We start from the raw sequence: 26411 nt of genomic DNA on the forward strand, positions 1-26411 counted from the left end.
ATTCCTTAAGTTCTTGAGGGTCCTCAGATCAAAAGGGTTTTTCATGAAAATCATTCCAAATTTTGAGTTTTGTTTTACCAGGATAACAAGGTGTTGTGTTGGTATGCTGGGTGCTGTCCTCAGTTTAATTCAATTCAATTCAATGCTTTGTATGTCATTGCACAGCAGTACAATAAAAAATCATCAAACGACAATAAACAATAACCAGCAACAGTGAGACACATAAAATATACTATGGGTAAAAATGGAGAATATATGATGCAGTAATAAATAAATAAATAATATAAATCAGCGCAGTGTAATCAGAGCAGCAACAGTACAGACTGAATTGCACATCTGGCCCAGCTAGTATGCACTATTGCATTGCCTCAACCCTCTCTCTCTGATTTGCTGTCTGTTGGAGCTAGATCAAATGAACGATTCATAATTGATATATTATCTGAAGCTTTAATTTTTAAACAAGTAATATTCATACTGGTTCAAATGAGTTTCACAAGGGAGCCTGGTGTTCACTTCCTGTGTGATTGTAAAGCCAAACCCTGTTTTTTTTTCCCACACCATGTGCTTTTGTTGCCTAAACCCAACCATGTATATGTGTTTGCGAAACATAACCATGTGCATTTGTTGTTGAAGAAAAAATAATGTAAATCTGCGGTCTTTGTAAATCCTACATTGTACCGATGTAGTGTGCTTTTTTTGAAAGAGATGCAAACTGTGCATTTCCAGTGAAAACGGAAGTGTATTTAAAAAACACACAATGCATGTACCAGGCTGCAGTTGACATGGTGTCCCTGAATGTCAAAAACCAATGCGCCCAGGGTACCAACACTGATGTCAGTGTGGAAAGTTAATGTCAAAACGTTGATATGTGACGAGGTGGCAGTCAGGTTATATCCCCCGTATACATCCCGATTCCTTTTAGAGAACTTAAGCCAGCATACATGGGTTTCACATAAACTGAATATGGTGATTACATGCTCAAACACATAGACAAGGACACAGAGAAAAAAAGATCATAAACTGGTTATTCTTGTCAATGTAAACGCACCCAATTACTGGCAATTTGGTGGTAAAAGAAAATATAATTAGGTTGCCAATATATTTACTTCATGACATATTTGCTGTTGAAAATTAGAAGTATTAAAAAAAAAAATTTCTAGGAGAAATGGCTGTAATAACAGTAAAAAAAAAAAATGTCAGTAAACATGAGAATGGCAGTTAATAATGATTAATAATAATAATTTTGATTATACCACCAATAACAGAGTTTACAAGGTGCTTCACAATGAAGTATAAGGTGGAAATGATGAAACACTGAGAGTCATTTCAAGAAGAGAATGACAAAACAGTCATTGAAATAATTGTACAATGCAGCTTTAACCAGCTTGTTTTTTGTTTTTTTAAAAATAACCTTTAGTTAACAGTCTATATTAACGTGAAGGCTGGCTTTCCATAACTTCCCTAAAGAATATTGGAAATAAATGGAGGAAATTTTAAAACATAAAATTATGCATCAAGGCAATCGCAGCAGCTGCTGTTTAGCAGACCAGAATAAACAGTTCTGAACTGCAAATGTGGTATTTTTCCACCACCCTCCAACAAAAAGAAATACCATTACATGGTATATTAATTCAGAAACATCACACAATTTCAGATTTAAATTGTTTCTCTCGCATTCATATACATTTTCAATTTGTAAATTCCTTTTTCAGTCATCAGAGCAAATGGAATTGGATTTTGGAGTAAAAAGCATTCATAGCCGTGTTGATTTTCTCCATAGAAAAAATATACTCTGTGTGTGTGTGTGTGTTTGTAGGGGGTAATTGTCTTCAACCTTTTATGTCTTCATAGTAAAAACCCTTGTGGTGTAGTACAGAGCTCGTACATTTCTGTTAATCCTTCCTAACCTCATCATTGCTGGTCTGGAATAGCTCTGGTCCTGGTTCAGTCTTGACTGAAGAGGATCTCAGCTCTGACTGCAGCCCAGTCAGAGTGCATGCTGCAGGGTGAGTGCAGTGTCTGGCCTACAGTGCCAACTGCACGCCTATTCTGCATAAAGTAACTGGAGGACAAGGTGAGACACTTTGTCACCCAGCAGAGTGGCCCGTTCCTAATCCATTTGGTTGTGGGGGAGTCCGGGCCTGATGCCGTCAGATTGGCAGGAAGGATGTGTGTTAATATGTGTATGCGGGGACAGGGAGCTGTCTCGGTGTCTGAGCCAATAAAAGAGTGTCTCTCTGCAAGCTGATGTGACGGAGCTCAGGGTCGCCTAGTTTACAGATGCCCAGGGATGAATACCTTCTGTCACAACCCCTTTATTTCTTGTTGTCCTCATCACTCTCTCACACCTCGCTCCACATCCTGCCGGCACTTTTATTTTGTCACTCTCATAACTCCTCTGGCTTTTTCTCATTCTCTTCCATCGCTCTTACTCTTGTCACCACTATTTTTCTTTTACTCTGTCTGTCTTTTGTGATCTCTCCTCAGTGGCACCCCAAAAACTTTTCATGGGGGTGGCCGAATTGGACCACTGAAAATTTGGTGTGGCACACTAAAACCAAAAGCTATAACTGAATTTCAGGAATTTGATAATGCTGTTGAAATACTGTATATAGGCTAGTTGGAAACTGTGTCAATATCCATAGAGTTAAGGAATTGCATACTGATATCTGATGTGCACAGACTAATATCAATCCTGTTTTAATGTGTTATGTATCTGTGTATACATATGTTAGGTGATTCATGGTTCTTCAAATAGGCTTGGAACCCCGTTTCTTAAAAAGAGACAAACACAGCTTTAGTTTGAAGTAGCAGCTTGATTGTAAGGAACACAGCTAAGGGATATGCTGATCCAATCTCAAAGATCGGTATCGGGGCCAATCAAGGCATCTTTTAACCAATTGGGATTGGCTATATTGAGCTCTAGAGCTAAATCCGAACCTCGGTTTTAACATCAGCTGTCACACAGGCGTTTTTACTCATAAAGCTTTCATGCACAGCAATGTTAAGTGCAGCTGTTGTTAACTAAACTCTCCACTCTGTAAGAGCAGGGGCTGAGCCCTGCTCATGGTGAAGCACCACACGCCATAAACAACAGCAAAGTGCAATGTGTATGTTATTTATCAAATCATGAGCACGCGTTTCAGCTCAATGTCAGTTTTACTTTGCATTGTCTCAGGCGCATGGTGTTTGACTGTCGCTGGAGGAAAGGCAGACAATAGTTTGTCACACTCACCATGCAGCTGCAAGCGCAACAAAAGCCCCACAAGCAAAAAGCCAATAAGAGTAATTTATTAATGTAATCCCTGCAAAAGATGTACAGATGATGAAAAATAAACATTCAACTGAATACATTTCATTTAAGTAACAGAGGCTGCTCCGAAGCAACAAACACTCGAGAATACTCTCTTAAAGGGACAGAGAAATTCCCTTGTGACTGTAACAAGGCCAAAAAGATTATCGTGAATAAAAAACATAAAAAGTGAGAGAAAAAATTAAATAACAGCTAAGATGCAGTTTCTTTTCTTTATGCATTTCATTGCAGCCATTCAGTCATGCATATACATTGGATTGATTTTAACAACTTTAAAGTACTTAAAGTGTGCAGCTGTGTTATCGGAAAATAGAAATATTTTTGAAACATCTCAGGATGGGACTCAGCATCGCCAGATATTCATTATGAAATGACTCAGATCAGGATCAGGGGCCAAAAAACCTGATCTGGACATCCCTAAACAAAACATTTTCTGGGAACAAGCTAAATCCTACATTGCGTGCGTGCATGCATGCATGCGTGCGTGTTGTGCGTAATCACAGCTGAGCAGACATTGACAGGCAGCCAAGTTCCTATCGCCACCAAGGGTATCACAGCACAAAGTGCCACTGTTTACTGTTACAATGCACTCCTGGATGCTGCCAGACTGAAGAGTGAGCAGCACTTGAAGAGGTTGACCTCTGACCCCTCAGGTCCTCTGTGTGTGTGGATTACCAGCTGCTCTGTCAGTTCTTTATTTGTCACACCCTCAGTAATTACAGTGAAGCTGTCATTGGCAATGAAATACTTTATTCTCAGGCTCCCTCCTCCATTGTGTCTAAAATCCAGCAGCTTTACGATGAGACATAGGTCAAAATTCATTTCAATTGAGTTTAGATTTAGATAGATTTAAAATAAAATGATAGCTTAAGCATTTATTCTTTTTGCAGCAGAGAGCTGAGGCCTCTGGCTTCCCCGTCATCATGTGGTTACCATATGTTACCTTACCTTGCATGTGGTGCAAATGTTGTATTTTGCCTTAATTACGCCAGAATTTCCTTGAAAGATTTCCCATAATGGCCACAGAGTTTGTTGCTTGCATAATCCTGTACATATTGGTCTAAACTAAAAACCATAATAGTCTGAGCATTCATTCTTTTAGCAGCAGAAAGCCATCATGTCCGTCTCCCCTGTCATCATGTCATTACCTTATGTTAACTTATTTTACCTGTGTTGCAAACATAGTATTCCACCGTTATTAGTAATGAATGACGAATCCATCAAAATGCCTTTGCACCGTGCTCAGAAAAATGAACATTTCTCAAAAAGTAAGTAATACACATGGTTTAAATAACTCATGGAGTGTTAAGAAATATTGTCTTTATGTTTCTACTTTTAGAAATCTTTTGGATCAGTATGTTTTTTTTTTGTTTTTAATCTATAAACTACATAATTTATTTACTTTTATCAATAGTTATGGTTTATTGACTTACATAACCTTTTAGCTTAGGGTGTATAGATTTTAGGGATATAAAGTATTTGAAGATAATAAGCAAAAATACCAATGTAGGTACCAATGAACCATTTCTGTTGCAAAGGGTTAATGACTCAAAGGGAAAAAATTCTTATTTCACATATTCACTGATACTGCTACCTTTTTTTCCACATAAAATGACATGTTGACACAAAGAAAGTACTATTATGTGGTTGTTCTGGGAAAAAAATGTTCACATGATGAAATAAGCAAATGACAAATTGACTATGATTTTAGCATGTTATATACCTTGTGATTAAGATATGATTTTGTATGTCAAAATATAGTGTAAAAGAAGGTTCACAAAGCACTGTAATTTGCATTCCCATGTGGGAGGTTACCTGACTGTTCCTTAAGGATGAAACACACACAAATGCAATGTACTCACAAGCACTAATCACTCCGTCCCTGTTGCACCTGCACATGTTGAACATACAATAAGCTATTGAGAATACTGACACACACACACACACACACACACACACACACACACACACACACACACACACACACCATTGTTCCACTTGGTTCCCCTCCTGCCATACTGTAAATGGTAGCTTGGTCCTGATCAATTAATAATGAGATATGTTGGACACAGATCAGGTCAGGACACAACACACTCTCTCTGTTCATCTATTCTCGACTCATACATCAAGAAACCTCCACTGTTGTAGTCTCTCTGTGATGTCTCTGTCCTTCTCCCTCTGGAGGATTTGGCTACACTGAGAAACTGTTCAAAGTACACGGCTCATTCCTGCTGACCTCCAGTGCTAAAAAGCACAATGCATTAACTAAAAGCATCAGTGAATATAAATGGCTTTTTTCAACCAACATTCCTCTTCCTGTCAGACATCAGCTCAAAAAGGGTTCCCAAATGAGGTGACTTAACACTCCTCAGAACTTCAGGTGCATCACAATGTATTTGTGGCCAAGAAAAGTGTAACACAAAATCCTTTTTGTACTTCTTTGCAGAGCTTGTAGGGTGCTTATTATGAGGCTCTGTGGGGACTTGGAGGGAGGTGGCATTCCACCCACGAGAGCATTAAGCGTGTTCTTGCCAAAGGGTGAAGTGCTGCTCTTCAAACTAATAAATAACCTATTCAGCTCAGGAAGGAGGGAAGGCACGTCATAGTCCTTCAGTGGGCCTGTTTGGAGTGCACGAGAGAAAGAGAAAGTGATGTTTAACAGACTTCTTTAAGACAAACTGAAACTGAAATTATTTTTGCCATGAAATCTGTAGATATTTCCCAGGTGTTAGTTTGGACTTGCATACTCATTTGGTCAAACCTAAAAGAACATATTTAAGTTTTACTATTTTTTTCTGCAGTGATTGCATCCCCGACATTAGTGTTGTCCAGGTGGCATCAATCTTTGAAGTTTAAGTTTTTATTCTAAATAATTTAACTTGACTATTTGTGTTTTTTTGTTTTGTTTTGTTTTGTTTCAAATACCATACAATACTATGTAAATATAGATTCAATCCCAATACATCCCTTGCCTTATTGTCCCTTATCCCTCTATTTTGGGCATTCACATCTAGGTATCCCGAGTGTTTTCAAATAACATTTGATTTAAATAATGAATGGTCAGAAAAGGAGAAAGGAATGAAAAGAAGCCTGGATACTTCACTACAAATCTCCAGGGAAACACATTAAACATTAGAAGACAACACAATGTACTGATAAAGCTGTTAACTCACTGGCATCACATGTATGCCACCAAAGCCACTGTCAACAGGCTTGTTTCACTGGTTGCAAAATAAATGGAAACACATAGATGTAGCCTACATGATAGGTAGCAGATGGCTTGTGGTAAAGTGTCGACCTTGCGATGCCAATTTGCGAAACCTAACTCTGCGTGCTCACGGCGAGAGAGGAGAGAGAGACTGAGTTACAGCCAGCAAGTTGCTAACAGGGTGTGAAAAGTCTGGGTTAAAAGTATTTTCTGACATGCAATTTCTCCGCGCCTCTGTTGTTTCTTGTTTTAACCATTTTGGCACACTCTTTGTTGCAGATGCTGTTTAATAAAGGCACTGAGCCCAAAGGGGAGGGGTTTTAAATTGTGATTGGGCCAGCCAAGTGTCAATTAAGAAAATTTACCAATGGGCTGGACTACATGGAGCATAGTGTTAGTTCAGGCAGGTCACGGTGTCAAGCTCACCTCACATCCCAGCTACATCAGCTGATCTGAAGTAGCCCAATCAACTGATTAATAGAGGGGAGTCAGCTTATAGATCACATGATTCCTTTCTGTGCAGCCAATTGGCAAATCTCATCCAGGGAGCCCTGTTTAAACCACTTTGGCCTGCCTACTGTTGCTGCTTCCTCTGCAAACCTCTTTGCAACCCGCCTCCACCCCAGCTCCTCCTTTTCTTGTTGTGTCTGACTTATCAGTGTCATTTCTGATTGTCATTGATGCTTGCTCTGCTCTGTACCCGGGGGTCCATGAAGGCACATGGAAGGGCGGAGAGGTTTGGGCTGCCTGCCTCATTCTCTCCTCGTATGCATGTCAAAAGGCAGAGCGGTTTTCTTTCTCCAACTTCAGCTTTTGACATAGGCTCGTGGAAGGGCAGAGAGGTCCCAGAACAGAGCTATACTACCAAATAGCAATTGCAAATGGAAATTAAGTTTTCTTTGACTAAAACAATCCTGACTGAACTGTATTATTGGTTGGTTAGACAAATTTAAAAAAAAAAAAAAAAAAAAAAAAATGAAGACAGTTGTGTCAGCCCAAAAGGCATGTCCGCCCACCGGGACACTGCCTGGTATGCCAGATGGTCAGTCCAGCTCTGTATATATGACTGGTTTAGTTATGTAACAGATTTCATTTTATCTCTTTTGTTGAGTCTGTTTCAATATTTCCTTGTCATAAATTTGCCTTTATGAATTTATTTTAATGTCAGGCCAGCAGATGTAAACAGCACTGGAATTTATGATGAATAAAACTGTCTATACAAAGCAGTCACATACCTGCAGGTGTAATATGTAGTTTTTACTAAATAATTCACTTTTTTTTAAACCTTATAACCACTTAAAAGCTTAAAAAACTGTAAAAATGTGGGTAATAAGATTTTGGTGTGCATCAGTCAGCAGTGCCCCTCAGATGTTGATGGCACATTTCCTTTTGATGCCACGTCTTAGATAACTCTCAATTGTTTTCATGTGAAATGCCCACTTAGAGCCTTGAAGTAGACACTGTTTCCACAGTCAAAAAACAGTTTGATACTCTTTGAAAGAAAAAAAAAAGTATCATTATGCCTTGTCATTATGGGTCAGGAATTTTAGTTGTCTCTTTTTCATCCTCTCTGTTGATCCCCATCATCCAGTGATTCGGACAAACAGCAGACCACTGCATTCATATATTTTGCTGCTACTGTTCCCCAAATCTGCCACTCAGTGAGACCAGGGCCTCTAGTTTCGCAAACCGGGCGAGGCGGAGGCGCAGCACAGCTGCGCTTCGCCAACTGGGCGTGGCCAGGTGGATTTTGCAAGTTTGGCACACTGTGCGCGCTGGCGCAGCAACTCCTCTTTCTCACCTCTGTCCCTCCTACCTGCGCAAGTCAGAAAGAGGGAGGAAGGAAGGCGTGGAGTGGGTTTTACACAGCCGATTCACATCACACCAATCAAATGAGCCCCTCTCCTCGCCCTTAAATGTGCCGTGCGAAGGTGTAATGAGAGTTTACTCAATTCGCCATGGCAGAAGAGAGCAGCAGCGTCAGACGGCCAAACTTCTCCCAGGAGGAAACTGATGTTTTGGTCCGGGAGGTCCAAGCTTGCAGTGTCCGAATATACGGAACTGCGAGCAGACCTCCACGGGCTGATGATGCAAAGGTAGCCTGGGAGGAGGTCACCACAATTGTAAATCAATGTTGCGTTTCTCTCGTGCGCGCTCTCTCTTTCTCTCTCGCAGTCTCACTCTGTTTCTTTTCTTTTGACTTTTCTAAGATGACAGATGCTGAATATATACTCTCTATCTGATGCTGTGGCTGTTTGTGGTTGGCTGAGAGGGATGTGAACTCATTAGTTTGCAGCTGTGTTAATCAAATCAGGTTGGGTTTCCATTACGCGTGCCAAACGTGCCAAACAGTGCCAGTCCCCTTTGATCTGACACCGGATGTGACGGGACAGTCGATATAGAGATACATTTATGTGCTGATTGCAGATAGTTGCATTGAATAGTGTTTTTTTGGGGTATTTATTGCATCGTTAATGTGCCTGATATTCTGGAAACCTGCCTGTGAGGTTTTGGTGATGTGTGCGCACTGTCCGCCAGTCAGCCAAACTTCGGCTTACACCGGCTGCGCTCCGCCTGCGCTGACAGTAGACCTGGTTTCAGCTGGCGAGCTTTTAGCACACCTTCGGCGAAGCCTTTTGGCATGAAACTGTCACTGCGCCAAGCTGGATCTGTCGACACCTCCCCCTGCTGCGCCGCCACACCCATCTCAGCGCGCCTCGGGTTGCGCTGCTCGAAACTAGCTCTGGCGCCACCTTGCACTGCACCAGGAAACTAAAGGCCCATGTGACAGGGAGGCTGCAAAGCATCATTCTACATACATTCGTGTTTGAATCACGACAAGTTATAGCAAGTGCAGCCTGGTGTGTTTGCACATTTTAAATTCACATAAGATGCAAATATTTCAAACCACAAAGTAAGCTCTCTGTTTTTTCTTTATGTTTGTTTTTTTCCCCCTCAAACAGGCCTGGAGCATGTTTTTCTACTGTCATTGTTTTTCCACCATGCACTGGAAGTGGCTTGCTGCTGCACATGTAGCACAGAACAGTAAGCTACAGTGCTGATGGGAAAAAAAAAGTAACCTTGGGCATGTTAGCGGATTTGTGTCCACCTCTGCAGAAATAGATCGGCGTGGCTGCCAGAATGAGTTATTTGTAATGACAATGAAAATCCCTGTTAAGGCGCATCACATTTGTGTTCCATCCTTTTCCCCCATGCTGCTGAAATGATTCTTTCAGCCCTCAGCAAACAGGTTTTGTTTGATAACCATGCAGCATACTTAGCACTCAGTCACAGTATTTTTTTTTCTGCAAAGCTCTATGAATAGGGCTGAGGGAAGTTCATTTGTCATTTAATTTCTCCACAGTGTAACATCAGGTAGCTGTCACAGCGTCTGGCAGCATCGTGGTTAGTGGTGGGCCTGAGAGAAAACTTGAAAATATTAAAATAGGTTTCTGTAAAATACAATTTGTCTAATGTATCTCACCGTCTCTCATAGCATGTCAGTTTTGGTTCATTTTACTTTGAAAAGGCTGACACCCATTAATTGGTGACTAACCGGTTGATTGAGTGAGCTTTTGGGATGCATTTCAAAGCCCTTTTAGAGGCGATAAACTTTTTATGTTTTGTGATGTAAATGTCTTGGCTTTTACAGCCAGCCATCAGGTGAATGTGGAAACATGCCCATTTCAAAACTCTGCTCTCAAAACTCTACAGATTTCTTGGCCACTTTAGCGTGCACCAACCTAGGTCAAAAAGAAGCTAACAGTAGCTATCTAACTACGCTGCTCATTTGGCAACTTAAGCTTGTGGAATATGTTCCTGTGGAAACATTTTGCCGACACATGGTCTCTTTCCAGGTTGACCTGGTGAGTAAGCGGCTTCATTTTGAACAGCAAAACCCTTTTATCATTGTTTACTATGTTAGCACCATTAGCTGTGTTGACACTGCTTACAGTGCTAACAGAGCTAACAATGATAACAGAGTCAACGATGCTAAAGGGGTTTTACGGCTCAGAACTTAGTCGCTTACTCACCGGGGCTATGGGGGGGGACTGGAGGATGGGCGCAATGTTTCCACAGCAACCCTGAGGAGTCTGAACTGTAATACTAGAACTGATGACGAGTTGAGCAATGCCGCTAACACTAGCTAGCATATGCAGTATGCAGTGAAGTAAACTGAAGTGTAGCAAAACCCCTGAGAATCCCTTTAGACCAGGGTACTCAGCTTGCTTTGTTAAAGTACCACTTTTGCAAAATAATATATCAGGGGCCATAAGTCAAGTATCACTACTATAGACTGTCATGTGTAGCTGGTCAAAAATATTGTCTGCAGTTTACCGATTAACAGTTTACCGTTGACATCCCTACTCTCTCCCCACTGTCCCCAGAGACCCCTCAGAAGGACGGTGAAGACGCTGCATCCTCGTCAGACTCTGCCTCAGACTCCGCCTCCTCACTCTTTGACCACTGGGGTCACGACCTGGGCCCAGAGAGTCGAAGGGTCGCCCTCAGGAAGTTCCGTTACTATGGCTACAACGGCTACCTTAGTGACCGCATCTCTCTCACCCGGTCGATCCCAGATTTACGTCCGGACGGGTCAGTCAGCTAATCAGTGTGTACACTGTGTATTGATTAATTGATGGAGATGTATAATGCTGAGTTTGCATGTATGGATTCAACCTTAGTAGATTTTGTTAAATCTTTCTTTTAACAAACCTTTAAAAAAGCCTCTGATTCTCTCTGTTCTTTTCTGATCCTCTCTCCCTGAAGATGCAGAAACATGTCGTACTCAACAGATCTTCCTCAGCTCAGTGTCATCTTCATCTTTGTCAATGAGGCCTTGTCAGTATTGCTGCGCTCCATCCACACAGCCATCCAGAGGACTCCGTCACACCTGCTCAAAGAGATCATACTTGTAGACGACCACAGCAACAGCGGTAAGAATCATACAACTTCCTCATAATTTCACCTTTATGATGTATTTATGATCTTGTTTTGATGCAATCCAGTTTAGAGATATGGACTGTATGCCCACCTTTCCCAGTTCCATGCTTAGCCTCAAATACAGAGTATTTATACCTCCATGCATCCACAGGGAGGAATCAATATGAGGTGGGATTAAAAGGTGTATCACATGTGGGTATTTCTCTTGGCAGTGATATTTTTCCCTGAAAGCAATCCCCTCTCTGCCAGAGCTTTTCAGAGGGGATTTTATAGTATTATCAATATATATCTGCCCATTGATTGATTTTTTTTTTTTTTTTTGCACATTTTTTTATTTCAGATTTGATATTTTGTTCTTTTCATATGGGATATCTTAGAGAAAAACAAGGTCTACTGAACCCATATGTACATAATAAACCAATTTGGCCCACTGTTAATAGATATCTTTAAACAACTTCCAACAGCCTGAAGGTTTATATGCACAAACCACATGGGGCACATAAGTGGGACTGAGTAGTGAAAAAGTTATTCTACCATACGTCTATAGAACTAGAGACCCTGTGGTCTGAAATTCCACAGGGTTTAACAGTGGCAGAAAATGCTGTGGCCAGGTCTGTACACCTCCATCTTAATGGAATCTCCTGTATGTGGTCGTCCACACAACTGGTTACGTTTCAGATTTCAGGTTACTTATTGTCATATGCAAAACAATTACAGAAAAGCAGTCGCTGGCAATAAAACCTGAGTTTTCAGGCTCCCTCCAACAATGCTCACTAAAAATGTAAAAAACAAAAATCAGGCCAGTAAAAAAATGAGAATTTAAGACATAAAACTACAGGGGTTTTAATATTGTATAACATATATAGAATGTAAGTTTACGTATAGGTGTTCAGTAATTATGTTTCCATCTTTCTGTTAATCCTTCTCATGCTCATGAACACAATATTTCAGGAACACCTTTTGAGGAATTCTTTTCAAATTTGGCACAAACATCCATTTGGACTCTACTATGAACTGACTAGACACTGGTCAAGGTCAGTGTGACCTCACAAAATATGGTTTTGGCCATAAATCAAGAATTCATACACTAATTATGACAAAATCCCACACAAATGTCTATTAGGATAAAATGGTGAAGTGATGACATTTTATATCCAAAATGTCAAAGGTCAGCACCACTTTGATGTGATAATATACTGCAAAAACACTGGCCATTATTCAACATCATATCTCAGCAACAGAAAGGGAGACATTTGGTCAGATACTGAAATGGTGACACTTATCTTGGGTGTCCACCTTGAAACTTCGCTGATTGTATAGATCTGCTGTGCTGCTAAAGATGTGTGTGAAGCATCCATGTTTTAGAATTTGCAGCTTCTGTGCTGCAGCATCCACATTTTAAGAAGCTTCCGTAGTAGCAACTTCATGTTCTGTCTTGTTTCTCTGACTCATTGGTTTTGCTTATTGAGCTTCAGGTGATGCCATTGCACAATATGACAAAGCTTTCTCTCCATTCTCTGTGCTCCTCTGTCAAAATAGTCTCTAAGTAAAGACAGCATGTTTCTCACTGGAAATGATTCATGTGAGTCATATGTCAATAAAGTGATCTTTTCCATGTCCTAAAAAATATACACTTAATACCTTTTATTAAATTTCTGGTCAGACAAGAGTCAGAACAGACATGGATATAAAGTGCAACTTGACTGGTTGGCGGAGACAATAATTCAATTTTTTATTTTTATTTTTTGCTGTGGCTTAGCTCTTAACAGAATGTTGTTGCCTGATATCAGACAGAATTGTCAACTTGTTACACTCTATTTCCATCTTCAGTCTGAATTGCGTCCGCCCTGATCTCTGTAGGGAAGAGGGACTTGATTTTCCCAAACCAAACACTAAAGGGGGTTTTAAGAGTGGAGCGAAGTGAAGTGAAGTAAAACAAGCTGCAATGGACATGTCAATTAAGAACAGCCTTGATAGCAGCATTTATGTTCTCTATAGCAGTCACCTTTGTTTTTTACTCCTCATTGGTTCCAGCGCACCACTTCACAAGGCTTGACAACAGCTTGACAATGGCGTAAGTCTTGCCTATGGCACTGATTGGCTAATTAAGTCCCCCCAACAGCGCACATTAGATCGTTTTTTTCTTTTATGCAAAAACCTGCTGTTTCAAGTCACAATACCAGAAAAGTCGGTCAACTTGAACTAGGTGGAGTGAGTGGATTCAAAGGGTCTGGACCCAGGCACAGAATGTTGCACAGTGTAACCTACCATCTGAAAAACATTTCTGCCAGCGCTAATTTAAAGCTAGACACATATCTATGTCAAATGGAGTTTGGTTTTTTTTATAAACAAATTTAAAAGACAAAATGACCAATTGAGCCAAAAAAGCAGAGCTAAACAAAGGTCAGAGGGCCTCCTCAAGGGTTACCAGATAGACAGGATCTTTTTCATGCTGGCAATAGCTGTGGCCAGAGGCATTATGTTTCAGGTTGCCTGTCTCAAAAACACCTTGAGGGAATTTCTACAAATTTGTCACAAATGTCCAGTTAGAGTCAACAGTGAACTAATTATATTTTAGTGGTCAAAGGTCAAGATCACTGTGACCTCATCTGTCTCATTCTTGTGAACATGATATCTCAAGAACACCTTGAGGATTTTTTTTTTCTCTCTCAAATTTGGCACAAACGTTCTCTTCGACTCAGCAATGAACTCATTAGATTTTAGTGGTCAAGGGTCAAGGTCACTGTGACCTCATCTATCTTATTTTTATGAACATGATATCTCAAGAACACCATGGGGTAATTCCTTCAAATTTGGCACAAATGTTTACTTGGACTCAAGGATGTACTGATTAGAATATGATGATTTAAGGTCAAGGTCACTGTGATGTCACAAAATATTTGGTAGCAAATGGTAGGAAAATTTCCCTCCTCTTAAAAACTTGAAGGACTAACTCCCTGTTTACTGTTCTGACAACACCACAGCCAAATAATAGCCAAATAAAGAGTTGATGTAATTTACAGCAGTTTGATTGAGAGTTTTTCCTCACAGCACAGGCAAACATCTAGAGTTGAATAATTACAGTAAGTATGCACTCCTGTAGGTGAGCTATAACCTAGACTGTCTATATTTTATGTCCCACTTATTTTATATTCTGCCTTTGGTGGTGAACAAGACCAGGACCCATGCAGCCATTAGCTGCATCAGTGGTATATGAAAACAAATTAAAACTTATTGCAGCACTTGCAGGGTGCGAGTTGTCTGTTAGAAGACCGGTGTTAATAATTGCATCACGTTCTATAGAACATATTTCACTGCTGCCAAATCTGTAATTACCATTATGAGAAATCTGTCTCTGCTATAGTCGCCTGCAGATTTTATGGGTCTTTCACTGCACCTCTGTTCTTTGCTAATACAGTATATCAGAGTTTAGTTATGGTAGCTGCACAGGGTTGAATGCTGATTAGTAGAGCAACCAGGGGTATAAATAGATTCAACATTTACTTCATAGTATTTCCCCCTAATGCAATACAACTGTTGAAGTAACACTTTTGTGGGAAATGTGATTTAATACATTTGCTTTGGAGTGAATAACAATTGCATGCTGGTAATTCACACTGATGGTAACTGATGGAAGATAACTCAGTGCATGATCATTATTTTAGCTTATTGATTGTACATGGTGTAATTATGACAGATGAGGGTCAGCTGAGGCTAGATGAGGGCAAAAGTGGAAATGCATTCATATTCATTATGTAAATTAGCAGAATCAGGGGTTGTATTCATGAAGCTTCAAAGTGCTGATCACTGAACCATGTAAGCCTACATTAACGTCACAATGACTATACTTTGAAATATTTTGTCTTGCTGTTAGTCAAATCGCTACATCATAATTTGTGCCATTTAAACAATTTATTCAAAATTGGGACTGTAAGTAACGACTATTTTTACTATCATTTAACAAATATGTATGTATGTACTGGTTAATTGTTTAGTCTGAGTCTGATAAGTTCAGTCTGAGATGGACTGCCATAGAAACTGGTTCAAATATTCATCTTACAGAATGAAGTGTAATAACTTTCCCTGACTTTTCTGCTGTTATCAGGTCCAATTTTTAATTTGTCCAGTACTTTGGTTCTTGACCAATAACAGCACAGATAATGACTTTCCCATCAGTCTCAGCTGTACTTTGTGTTTTATGCTAATTATCAAATATTAGAATGCTATTATGCTAAACTTAGATGGTGAGTATGGTAAAAATTATACCTGCTAAACATTAGCATGTTAAAGGGAAAATTTACCACCTTTTTTGTGGATGTCCAATCAGGGTTGATGGTAAATGTAGTCAATTGAAGCAATAAAATCCTCAGTGTGTGCCGAGAAAGCGGAGTTCAGCAGCTGCATAATCTGTTCTTCCTACTTCCAGTTATGTCATTTGACCTGACAGTGAAGAAGTTGGAAAGAGGAAGAACTAAAAGCTATTTGATCTTAGATTTCTATTGTCTACCTCCGGGAGGCCAGGGGACATGCTCTAAATGCCCCTCAAAAAAGAACTTCCTTGTTCTCTTTGCCTATATTGCAGACTAGCTACATTTCCAACAGGAAAAATGGCATCCCAAAGTATGAGTGTTGTGGATTTAATGGATGGGGATATGTTTGACAGTGTCTTGGCAGATATTCAGCCATATTTATTTTAGCCAACATACGGCTGAGGAAATGCCATGGAGAGAGACTGAGGCTGTGGCTGCAGCCCAACAAGAAGGTATGTCCAGCAGAGACCCCCCACAACCTGAGCTGCTGAGAGCAAACGGTGGTTGATGGTACCTTTTTCTCAAATTGCAGACATAAACTGAATCATTCTGCTACAACAAATTTTAGGGTGGGCAGTTTTGTTGGATGCTATCGTGGACGACAACCTTTTGAGAGCCACTTCGGTAACGTAAGCTGCTGAGTGCTAAAGCCTGTGTGTATGTTATGCATAAAAGTTTTGTTTGGACTATTGGACAAATATATTGGTGCCTGGCTAAATACATTGTCAGCTGTTCTTTTTGAGGGTGAGGGGAGCATTTTTATCTATTTGACTTTCTGCCTCCAAAGACCAAGTAAGCAACCCAGTCTCGCTCTGAAGTCATTGAAAACTGGCGCCTGGCCAATGACTTCTGGCATCAGACACTGATGAAAAAAGCCATCCTTTCACGTCTACATGATACGTGGCTGCTAGCCATTATTGTTTAACAGCACCCAGCAGCGTCGAGGAATACGGCGGGGCAACATCGAATGTCAGGGAAGCGGATGTCCGAGTAGGTCCGGCAGGAGGGGTGGTGAATAGGTGCAGTAACCATTGACTTTCACCCAGGACGTTGGTGTTCTTTTTTCTTAAACCCAAGCATGTGTTTGGTTGGGTTTATTTCGAAAGAGACTGTATTCAAACTGTACATTTCCAGAAGTGTATTTTTGAAAACAGACAATGTATGTAACAGGCAGAACTTGACAAGGTGTCCCAGAACATCAACAACCAACACGCCCATAGTACCTTGCATCTCATATCTTGGTGTGGAAAGTCCATGACCAAATATCGATAGGTGACAAGGTCAGAGTGAGAATGTGTTGAAGTAAGAGCCACTGCTCTGTCATCAGAGGGAATACAGTGTGTAGAGCCATCATATTTTCACATCTTACTCTGAGAATTAAGAGTTTTATTTCAACCAAACCGGAGTTAGTGATTGTTGGAACAGTGGAAAGACTAGGCAGGATAATTATGCAAAGTTTTATTTTGTTTCTGTCAAGTTTAAATGAAATACTTGATTGCAGGTTGTTGGCCTAACAGTTGCTGGTCAGAAAATTATTGGAGATGTCCTTCAGGATCCCAAAGATAAACAGGAAAAGACATCCAAGACCAGGGCCGAGAGAGCAGATGAGCTCTGAGTATTTTTGTCACCAAATGCTATTGTAAGCTATTTTTGTTGCGTTGTTCCACAGCAAAATGCTAAGAGAATTTAAGTTTGGCTCTTATTGTGAAAGATAAAAATGGAATGATTGAGGCTGTAATGCGCTGCAGTTGCCAATGTGGAAAATAATATAGTTATTGGTGTTTTGGTTCACACTAGATTGAACGACTAAACGTCCATGTTTTTGTTTATTATCTGCATAAGCAGGCTACACTTTGTTTTGTCCAGGCATCAGTAACTTGTGCACATCCTGGTATATGTGGGCACTGCTGGCACAACTCTGTAAGGCCCAAGCAGGAGAAGTTGGCTGTCTCAGCCAATACAGTGTGAGCCTGGGATGGCGCAAATTGACATGTAGATGCATCTGCCCGGGTTGAAAGTATTTCAACTTGAGTAAATAAGGTGCAGGGTAGATGAGAGATGGATAGGAAAAAGGAGAGAATTTAAAAACCCAGAGTTCTGAGTTCAGTCAGAGTCTGAGCTGAAGACAAACACACAGGCACACTCCCACACTCCACTTTCTGTTTGAACACACCTTTAGTTTTGTTAGAATAAAGTACAGCGTAGATAAAAGTTGAGCTCAGTCTGACAATGTAGAGCTGACAAGTTGAGTCTGAAATGTTCCAAAATAACATTTGCAAAGTTGTCTCTTGATTTTTCATTCATCCACTTATAGCAGGCATTATAACCTCACAGGGCAGCTATAGGGTGGCTCAGTGTCTTTGTACTAGTGCTGAAACAGTTACAGTAGATGATTAGTATTTCATTGTTGATCAACAGAAAATTAGTCAACAATAATTTTGATAGCTGATTAATCATTTAAGAAATTTGTCAAACAAAAATGAAGAGCTATTTGCGGGTTCTAGTTTCGTGAGTCTGATGCTGTTTTCATGTCATTGAGTGTCTTTGGGTTTTGGACTGTTGGTCAGATAAGGAAAAAACACTGTGTGTAGATGTAACCTTGCATTTTTCGAAAGTTTGATGGGAATTTGTTACTTTTCCTGACATTTTATTGATTAAACATTTGATGGATAATTTTTCAAGAAGAGAATTGACATATTAATCAATGATTTGAACATTTGTAGTTATTATATAAGTTATTATTGATATACATTTTTACAGCCCTATGTTTAGCTAGTGAACACGTCAACACCCCCTGTGCAACATCACAATGTTATAAAACATTCAACATGATGTAGGTGGTGAAATAATCAGTTTCCTTTTCAATAACACCATGGCAGATAAAAATTATGTACAAGATACTGAGACAGCTAATCTTGATGGAAATACTGTGGGTGGGTGTGGGTGTGGGTGTTTGCGTATCATAATTGTATATTACAATAGCGCTCAGTGTGAACAGGTGTGGGTGAACATGGATGAGAGTAGTAGCAGCAGCAGCAGCAGCAGTGAGCTAGCAAGCTAGCATTTAACAAGTGTCAACATCAACTTTCTTTAGCACTTACCACTCTCACTGCAGCCACCAAGCTGGACAATGGCCTGCCAGACGTTGTCCTTTAATTCATTGTTCATAAAATCATCCCATCTTTTATCAAAAAGGACGGGGTGCTGTGAAATGAGGTTTATCAACCTTTCTTCCATACTGTCCTGCCTGACTGGATTTTGGACTATCCCGGGTCTGCGCGACTATAAACAAACAGTTTCATTGGCCCAGCTGTGTAGTTCTGCCAGCGAATTCCACGGGGGGTCAGAGTCTGGGCGGAAACTTTTTTCATCACAGAAAAGTTCCGCCCTGGTGTGCAAACTTCCATAAGAACCCATGAAATCAACGTTTATATTTTTCCGCGAGAATAATCCGCGTGGATATTCGTCCTCAGTGAGAATGGACTTCAAGGTTGATGGTATTGTGTACACATCAAAGTATTCTGTTTACCATTTTTAGAATATCTCCAGAACGCTGCTGTCCATAAACTTACTTCAAATTGTCTCTGCTTTGTCACCATTGTGGCAATGAGAGCTCTGGTGTTATTGTACACCTTTCAGAAACTTTACAAAACGAACAAATTGGGGATTTGAAAGGAGTTGTTGTCGATAGCAGACGCCTACTGAGGGCCAACATGTATCCCATGAGGTTAGAGGCTATGTTGCATGAGTGTGTAACAGCACTAATCCCAGAAGGTTTGCGCAATGGAATAACATGACACTATTGACTTTATCCTAGTATCAGCTAATTAGAAAAAAAAAAAAAAAAATTCATGATTTTTGTAAATTTAATATATTACTCTACTGTTAAATAGGCAGTACATTTGACGAGGAGCACATTATGATTGGTTGAGGACTTGGTACTTGACTTGGGACTTGTCAGTCTTGGTTTGGAATTGACTAAGAACTTGCCTGTCTTGACTTTGAAATTGCCACAGGACTCAAGTGCAAAGACTTGAGACTTACTTGTGACTTGCAAAATAATGACTTGGTCCCACCTCTGGTTCTAGGTATTATCCTTTGTGATGGGTGAGTGTTGGACTCAAAAGCAGCATTGATGGCAGGCAGGACAGTTTATAATGAACTTTAATGCAACGCTTTGATCAACACAGAGTGAGCAGACAGATGAAACAACTGAGAGAGTCAGTATCCTGGCTCAGAGCCTTCAGAGGAGCAGGAGAACACACACTTACCAAACAGTTCACCAGTGTGCAACGGTACCATGAGGGAGAAGGCAGAAGGTGATTTTAAATAGGCAGAGAATCCAGAACCAGGAGAACACGCGAGGGAAGCCAACACACTTGCATGGAGCTGGCTGTAGGCAGGGTGGCTCTGGCACAGAATCCAACTACCAGTGACGACACTGAGGAGATTCCTTTATGCACACAGAAAGGTGGAATGTGCATGCATGTGGTGAGGCAATCCACCTCACAGGAAACCACAGGCAGAAGAACAGGTAAACTCAGAACAGAAAACTGATTGACGGTCTCTCCATACAGCGATGGGAAACAGGCGAACAGATACCAAGAACATGGAAGCAGGGCTCTTGGTTGAGGACAAAAGGCTGAGTGGTTTAGTGGGGAGCAGACGAAACAGGATATTCAGAGGCAAGCATGGTTGGCAACAAGGAAGCAGTCTGTGGATACATGCTGGAAAGTCTTGCAAAGGAACGGCGAAAAATAATCTGGCAACGAGAGTCTGTGAAGTTGGAGTCTTAATAGTGGCAGGAAGTAATGAGGCACAGGTGAGCGGAGTTGGCTTGATGAAGTGGGTGTGGTGGACTGGCAGGGGTGGGAAATGTATGGACAGGTGATAGGCTGGCAGGGAGATGTGTTGGAGAAGCGGGTTGAGTGGAAATCTGTTGGGTTAACTGAGAGAGTGGCATGTATGGCAAGTCAGAAGTGCACATTGTGACACCCTTTATGTTGAGTTCCAGGCAGAACCCTCTGAATTGGATCCTGGTTGAACCTTTATTTAAGGTTCTATTAGACACTAAAAGGGGTTCTCCTATGGGGACAAGCTGAAGAATTCTCTATGGCTCTAGTTAGCACCTTATTTCTAAAAGTGTGCAGGACAAGAATGTGTAAGAAAGACTGTATATTAAAATATGTCACTGTAGGAATGAAGGGAGGGAATTACCAGAACTACTGTATATAAAGTGAATTGTATGCTTCAGACAAGTCAAATAAATGTTACATAGTGTTCTCCCCCTCTGCTGTGACTGTGTAATCTTGAGGTGGATTCATGTGAGTTCAGTGTTCCGTGTCTTTATAACCATTGCATTAGACGAAAACCCTACAGTGTTGTACAGTGGTATTCGAGTACAAAAAAATTTCTTCAGATAGTGAGAACACATCAATCTATTTCCCACTGATAATCCTCTAACCATCTTCTGTGGTCAGACTGAGCCCAGTAGTTCTAAAATGGTAATGGACAGAAAGCAAACAGGTCTCATGTTGTTTAGACAGTCAGCTGCATTTGAGAGTAAACACATTTCACAGTGTGGACCAGACGTCTGAAAATTAATTGGGCAACCGGAGGTGCACTTGATTTAATGACTTGATTTTTTTCTGTTTGGAAGTAATCTCACATGCCTGTGTAACACAATAAGGTGCTGTTCAAATAGTCCCAACTCCAGTTTTAAATGAGCCCATCTTTCTTCCAGGTCAGCAGCAAACTGTGGCTCATTAAAGGAAAAGAGAGCGACTAGAGAATCCAGCCTGATGGTAATAATGAATAGAGAAGGGAAGGCAGCAGCCGTAGCCTGCAGGCAGGATTACAACAGAGAGAATCACGACGAGGAAATGAAGATGTTGGCTATTCCACTGTGGGCAGTCTGTGTGAGTGTGTCTGAATGACTTTCTGTGTCTGTCAACCTGAATGTGTGCAAGATATGTAAGCTATCACTCATGGAGAAAGATGGTAGCAACACAAACGGAAAAAAACCTCACAATGCCCAATCTCAACATACTCAAAGTATGAGTGTGTCATATTTGCGGCATAGCCTATCGTTTTGTTTTTTTTTTTCTATTTTTGATGTGAACCCCCTGTTGCCAGAGGACAATGCTGGCACTGTATCTTCAAACCACGAATATGCTACATTTGCACATTTCATTTGTATCTTATCAGCATTTCTAAAGTGACGTGGTATATGAGCTGACTTTGTCATTGGGAGATGGAGGAGATGGTGGATGGTGAGACACTTAGTCGGTACGCCCTCCCGGCTTAGGAACACTGTTTTAGACCAACAAACAACAAAACCAGCGGAGCTCACACCTATGCTCAGGCACACTAAGGGTGCTCTACTCATAAGCAGAAGTGTTATATATTCTTATATAACGTTGTAGCGAAAATGCATGTGTTCGGGAAGTACTGACCATACAACTGGATAAATGAGACTGGGATTATACTGCAAGACAGAGCGCTGCACAGGTTTGAAAACCGGCTTCCACCCATACCCATAAAGTTCAGTACCAGAACCGACCCGTTACCTGTCAGTATGTCCAAGTCAAAGCACCTGCCCGATAATAAAAGCCTACAGTCACTCACATTAAGTTCAAACTGATAAACCTTTTTGTATACATACACTCACTTTACAACACTTTGGAAAACCATACAGTAAACGGTAAATATAGTTTGTCGCTGCTTCTACAAATGAAAGTTCAGACTTTACCATGCAAAGTCAAAGCCATATATCAACAACAGTCAGGAACACCACTGACTTCTCTTGGCCGGAACTCATCTGAGATAGGCTGACATAAAATGGAAAAGTGTACTGTGGTCTGACAAGTCCATCATGGATGTTGTGTCCTCTGGGCTAAAGAGGGAAAGGACAATCCTGATTGTTACCAGCTCAAAGTTCAAAGCCAGCATCTGTGATGTTATGGAACTATGTTAGTGCCCATGGCATTATGGGTAACTTGCACATCTGTCAGGGCTCTGTGAATCCTGAAAGTACAGGTTTTGGGGCATCCAGACAAAAAGTTTGTTTAGGCCTGCTTCTTCAAGCAAGACAATGAGACGCATTCTGCACATGTTACAGCAGTGTGGTAGTAAGAGACTGTTGGTGCTAAACTGACGTGAATGTCGTCCAGACCTGTCTCCTATTGAAAATGTGTGGCACACCATGAAGTACAAAATATGACAATAGAGACCCCAGACTGTTGAGCAACTGCAGTCATATATCAAGCAAGAATGGGAAAGAATTTCACTTTCAAAACTTGAACAGTTAGTGTTTCAGTTCCCAAAAGCATACTGAGTGTTGTTAAAAGAAAAGATGATGTAACACAGTGGTAAACATGCTCCTGTCCCAACTTTTTTTTTTTGAAAATGCTGCAGGCATCAAATTCAGAATGAGTGATATTTACAAAATAATAAAGTTTATCAGTTTGAACATTACATATCTTGTCTTTGGATTGTATTTAGTGAAATACAGATTAAAAAGTGTTTGCAAATCATTGCATTCTAGTTTTATTAATGATTTACACAGCATTCCAACATATTTGGAATCAGGGTTGTAATTTGGAGTGAAAATTAAGGTTGGACTTAAGCTTTTACCTAGAATATCCACTGTAAACATCTGTTACATCTTGCAAAGCTAAACTTTCTTGTTCAACCTATTTCTGCAAAGTCAGGCCAACACTGCTGCTACACTACTCCCATCAGTGCTCAGCAATTTAGATAAAGCTGCAGTAAAATGTTATCAGCCAATATACAGGATGGGCATAGCTTATGTTGTTAAAAAAAACAAAGAAAACCCCCAGGAAATTCTCCTTCAAAATCGGAAACTATGAATGTCTGTTTTTTGATAGAAATGTGGCTTATTGTTAACACACACACACACACACACACACACACACACACACACACACACACACACACACACACACACACACAGATCACTTTTCCGCAGTCCCACGGAGCTGAGAGAGTTTCTGTGGAGCTTTGACGATAATCAATGCTGCAACAGGCTTCAGTGAGTCTGCTTTTACATCCAAGTCTACGTGTGTAAGTGTGTGCGTGTCACTCTCTCTCCAGTTGAGCTGAAAGAGCACCTGCAGAGCTTTGTGGAGGAGACCAACGCTCAGCATGGTCCGGGATTCATCAAGGTGGTCCGCCATGACAAGCAGGAAGGGCTGATCAGATCCAGGGTCAGTGGATGGAAGGCCGCCTCCGCTCCTGTCGTCGCTCTATTCGATGCACATGTGGAGTTCAACATTGGATGGTGAGCAGCTGGCTTCAGTTTATACTGTATACTGTAACTAAAGCATGTGCAAGAAAACCAACATCAAGCAGTTACCATTTGTGGAAGAAGTACTCAGACCATCCACTTAAGTAAAGATAGAGATACCACAGTGTAGAAATGCGCTAATAAAAGTCAAGTGTTCAAAATTCTACTTAAAGGGATAGTGCACCCAAAAATGAAAATTCAGCCATTATCTACTCATCCATATGCCGACGGAGGCCCTGGTGAAGTTTTAGAGTCCTCACATCCCTTGCGGAGATCGGCGGGTGGATTGGCTAGCACACCTAATGGTAGACGGCGCCCCAGACTAACATCCAAGAACACAAAATTGAATCCACAAAATATCTCCATACTGCTCATCCATAATGATCCAAGTGTCCTGCAGCTGCGACATAAAAAGTTGTTTAGAAAAATGTCATATGAACTCTGTTTTTAGCCTCACTGTAGCCTGTAGCTCTGACTGCTTCTCTGTGCTCCGCGCTCACGTGTGCGCGCGCTCAGGGTGATTGGTGGTCTCTGAAGAGCAGCAGTCTCGTCAGTACTGATGTCCAGATTCTCAAGTGCAGGCATCGCCAATTCAACGCTTTGCAACGCTTTCCATGTAGTAAGCTATTCAGGGTCCGACGTTAAGGTTTTTTCCTACTTGCCCTGCTGGGCAAGTACTTCTCAAATCTACTTGCCCCATCTAAATTCTTACTTGCCCTGCCTAAGAGGTTCTTTTCTGGCTGTGTGGTGCATATTTTTGCTCATGACTTATATCTTACGTCAGCAAAGACGCTCAGCCAATGGAGGCAGCAGCACATAAAAAAGCAGCACACTGCAACTGGCCCCTCCAAGGACAGAAACAGGAGAGGAATACACAATTACAGGCCTGGAGCTAAGATATTTTTAGGGCAAGGTCACTTTGGCCTTTGATAAATACAAATTTATTGGGGCATCACGGCCAAAACCAATGGTGCAATAACAATGTGCTAACTACATTGAATGAAGACAAAACTATATATGTGCTGAAAAACAGTACTGAGTTTATTAAAACTGGGTGTGCATGACTGGGGATATATCTCGTTTTTTGTTGTTTTGATTCATGTCCCTTATTTTTTAAGTCTTTGAAATCTCTTTATGCTTTTGTTATCTCCTAGTTATTCTTTATTGTCCTTTCTCAGCACATTACATACATTTGACCCCTGCATTTGACCCATCCTACTGTATACGCTGGGAGCAGTAGGCAGCCACAGTGCAGCGGCCGGGGACCAACTCCAGTTCTTTTGCCAATGCCAGTGGTCAGGGTCACTGACAGGAGTATTGACCTAACATAGCCTACATATCTTTAATTATATAATTATTTATATGTCTCTATGGATATTTTTACATAAATCCCCAATATTTAATTTTCCTTTAAAAAAATCCTCTTCCTTCATTTAATTTGACAATGTTTATTGTATTGTATTATATTTATTAATTCTCTACAGGATCTTGTACGTTCTTTAATGTGTGTTCAATTTATTAAAAGAAAAAAAAACGTTAATGTCGGACCCTGCTATTGTTGTGTGTCAACACACATTTCTCTGGCTGTTGCTTCTTCCTCATCTCACCCGTCTGCCCCTATCCGTGTTGATTATTACCTGCCCTCCTCTCTGTACACAAGTGAGTTCACAAGTGTGAAGGGCAAGTTAATATCCAGCCAGCATCATTGGAAATGGAGTTCACAATAGAAATGTTGGCATTCAGAGAGGTAGCCTTGATAAATGCTTCATAACATTAGACAGCTATAGGTATCTTGTAAAAGCCTTATTAAGCTCATGGAGCTTCACACTTGATAATAACTAGTGTTGGCAGGGCCATTTCTAAACATTTTGGGGCCTTAAGAGATACAACCGCCTTTTAAGACACAAGGAAGCTTCAACTTTAACAAAGGGGGAACATGCTGACATATATTATGTCGCACAACAAAATATGAAATTCTGCTTATGTTAACCACAGACCTTATTTTAGACATCTAATCAAAAATCTATTCAAAAAATCCATTGACTTTGAGATGAGGGAAGTGGGACTGCTGTAGTGCTAACTCATTTACATGTTTTAGGATCCACTCCTGGAGCACCCTGTTGGGATTGACCAGCCTTGCAGCCAATTTTTTTTCCAGTAGCCACTTGGGGTATTGCAGCAAAAAAATACACTCAGAGGGAACTCATTCAGCGGCTCTCTTGGCAGCAGCACAGCATCTCTCCCTCTCCTCTCTTGCCAGGCGCACACGGGAGTCGGTGTCATCTCGTGATTTTGTCATAAACTTTTTGTAATGTAAAGCTACATGAT

General features: G+C 40.8%; 1 protein-coding gene across 2 annotated transcripts in view; it reads left to right on the forward strand.

Moving 5' to 3' along the window:
* Nucleotides 1–26411, forward strand: part of galnt18a (UDP-N-acetyl-alpha-D-galactosamine:polypeptide N-acetylgalactosaminyltransferase 18a) — a 311892-nt gene that overhangs the window by 156282 nt on the left and 129199 nt on the right. For both annotated transcript variants that reach the window (XM_049574447.1, XM_049574448.1), the window contains exons 2-4: nt 10910–11117; nt 11292–11458; nt 23891–24077. In XM_049574447.1, coding sequence (XP_049430404.1) covers nt 10910–11117; nt 11292–11458; nt 23891–24077 — 562 coding nt within the window. The remainder of the gene's footprint in view (nt 1–10909; nt 11118–11291; nt 11459–23890; nt 24078–26411) is intronic.

This window comes from Epinephelus fuscoguttatus, linkage group LG4 (assembly GCF_011397635.1).
Source record: "Epinephelus fuscoguttatus linkage group LG4, E.fuscoguttatus.final_Chr_v1".
NCBI lineage: Eukaryota > Metazoa > Chordata > Actinopteri > Perciformes > Serranidae > Epinephelus > Epinephelus fuscoguttatus.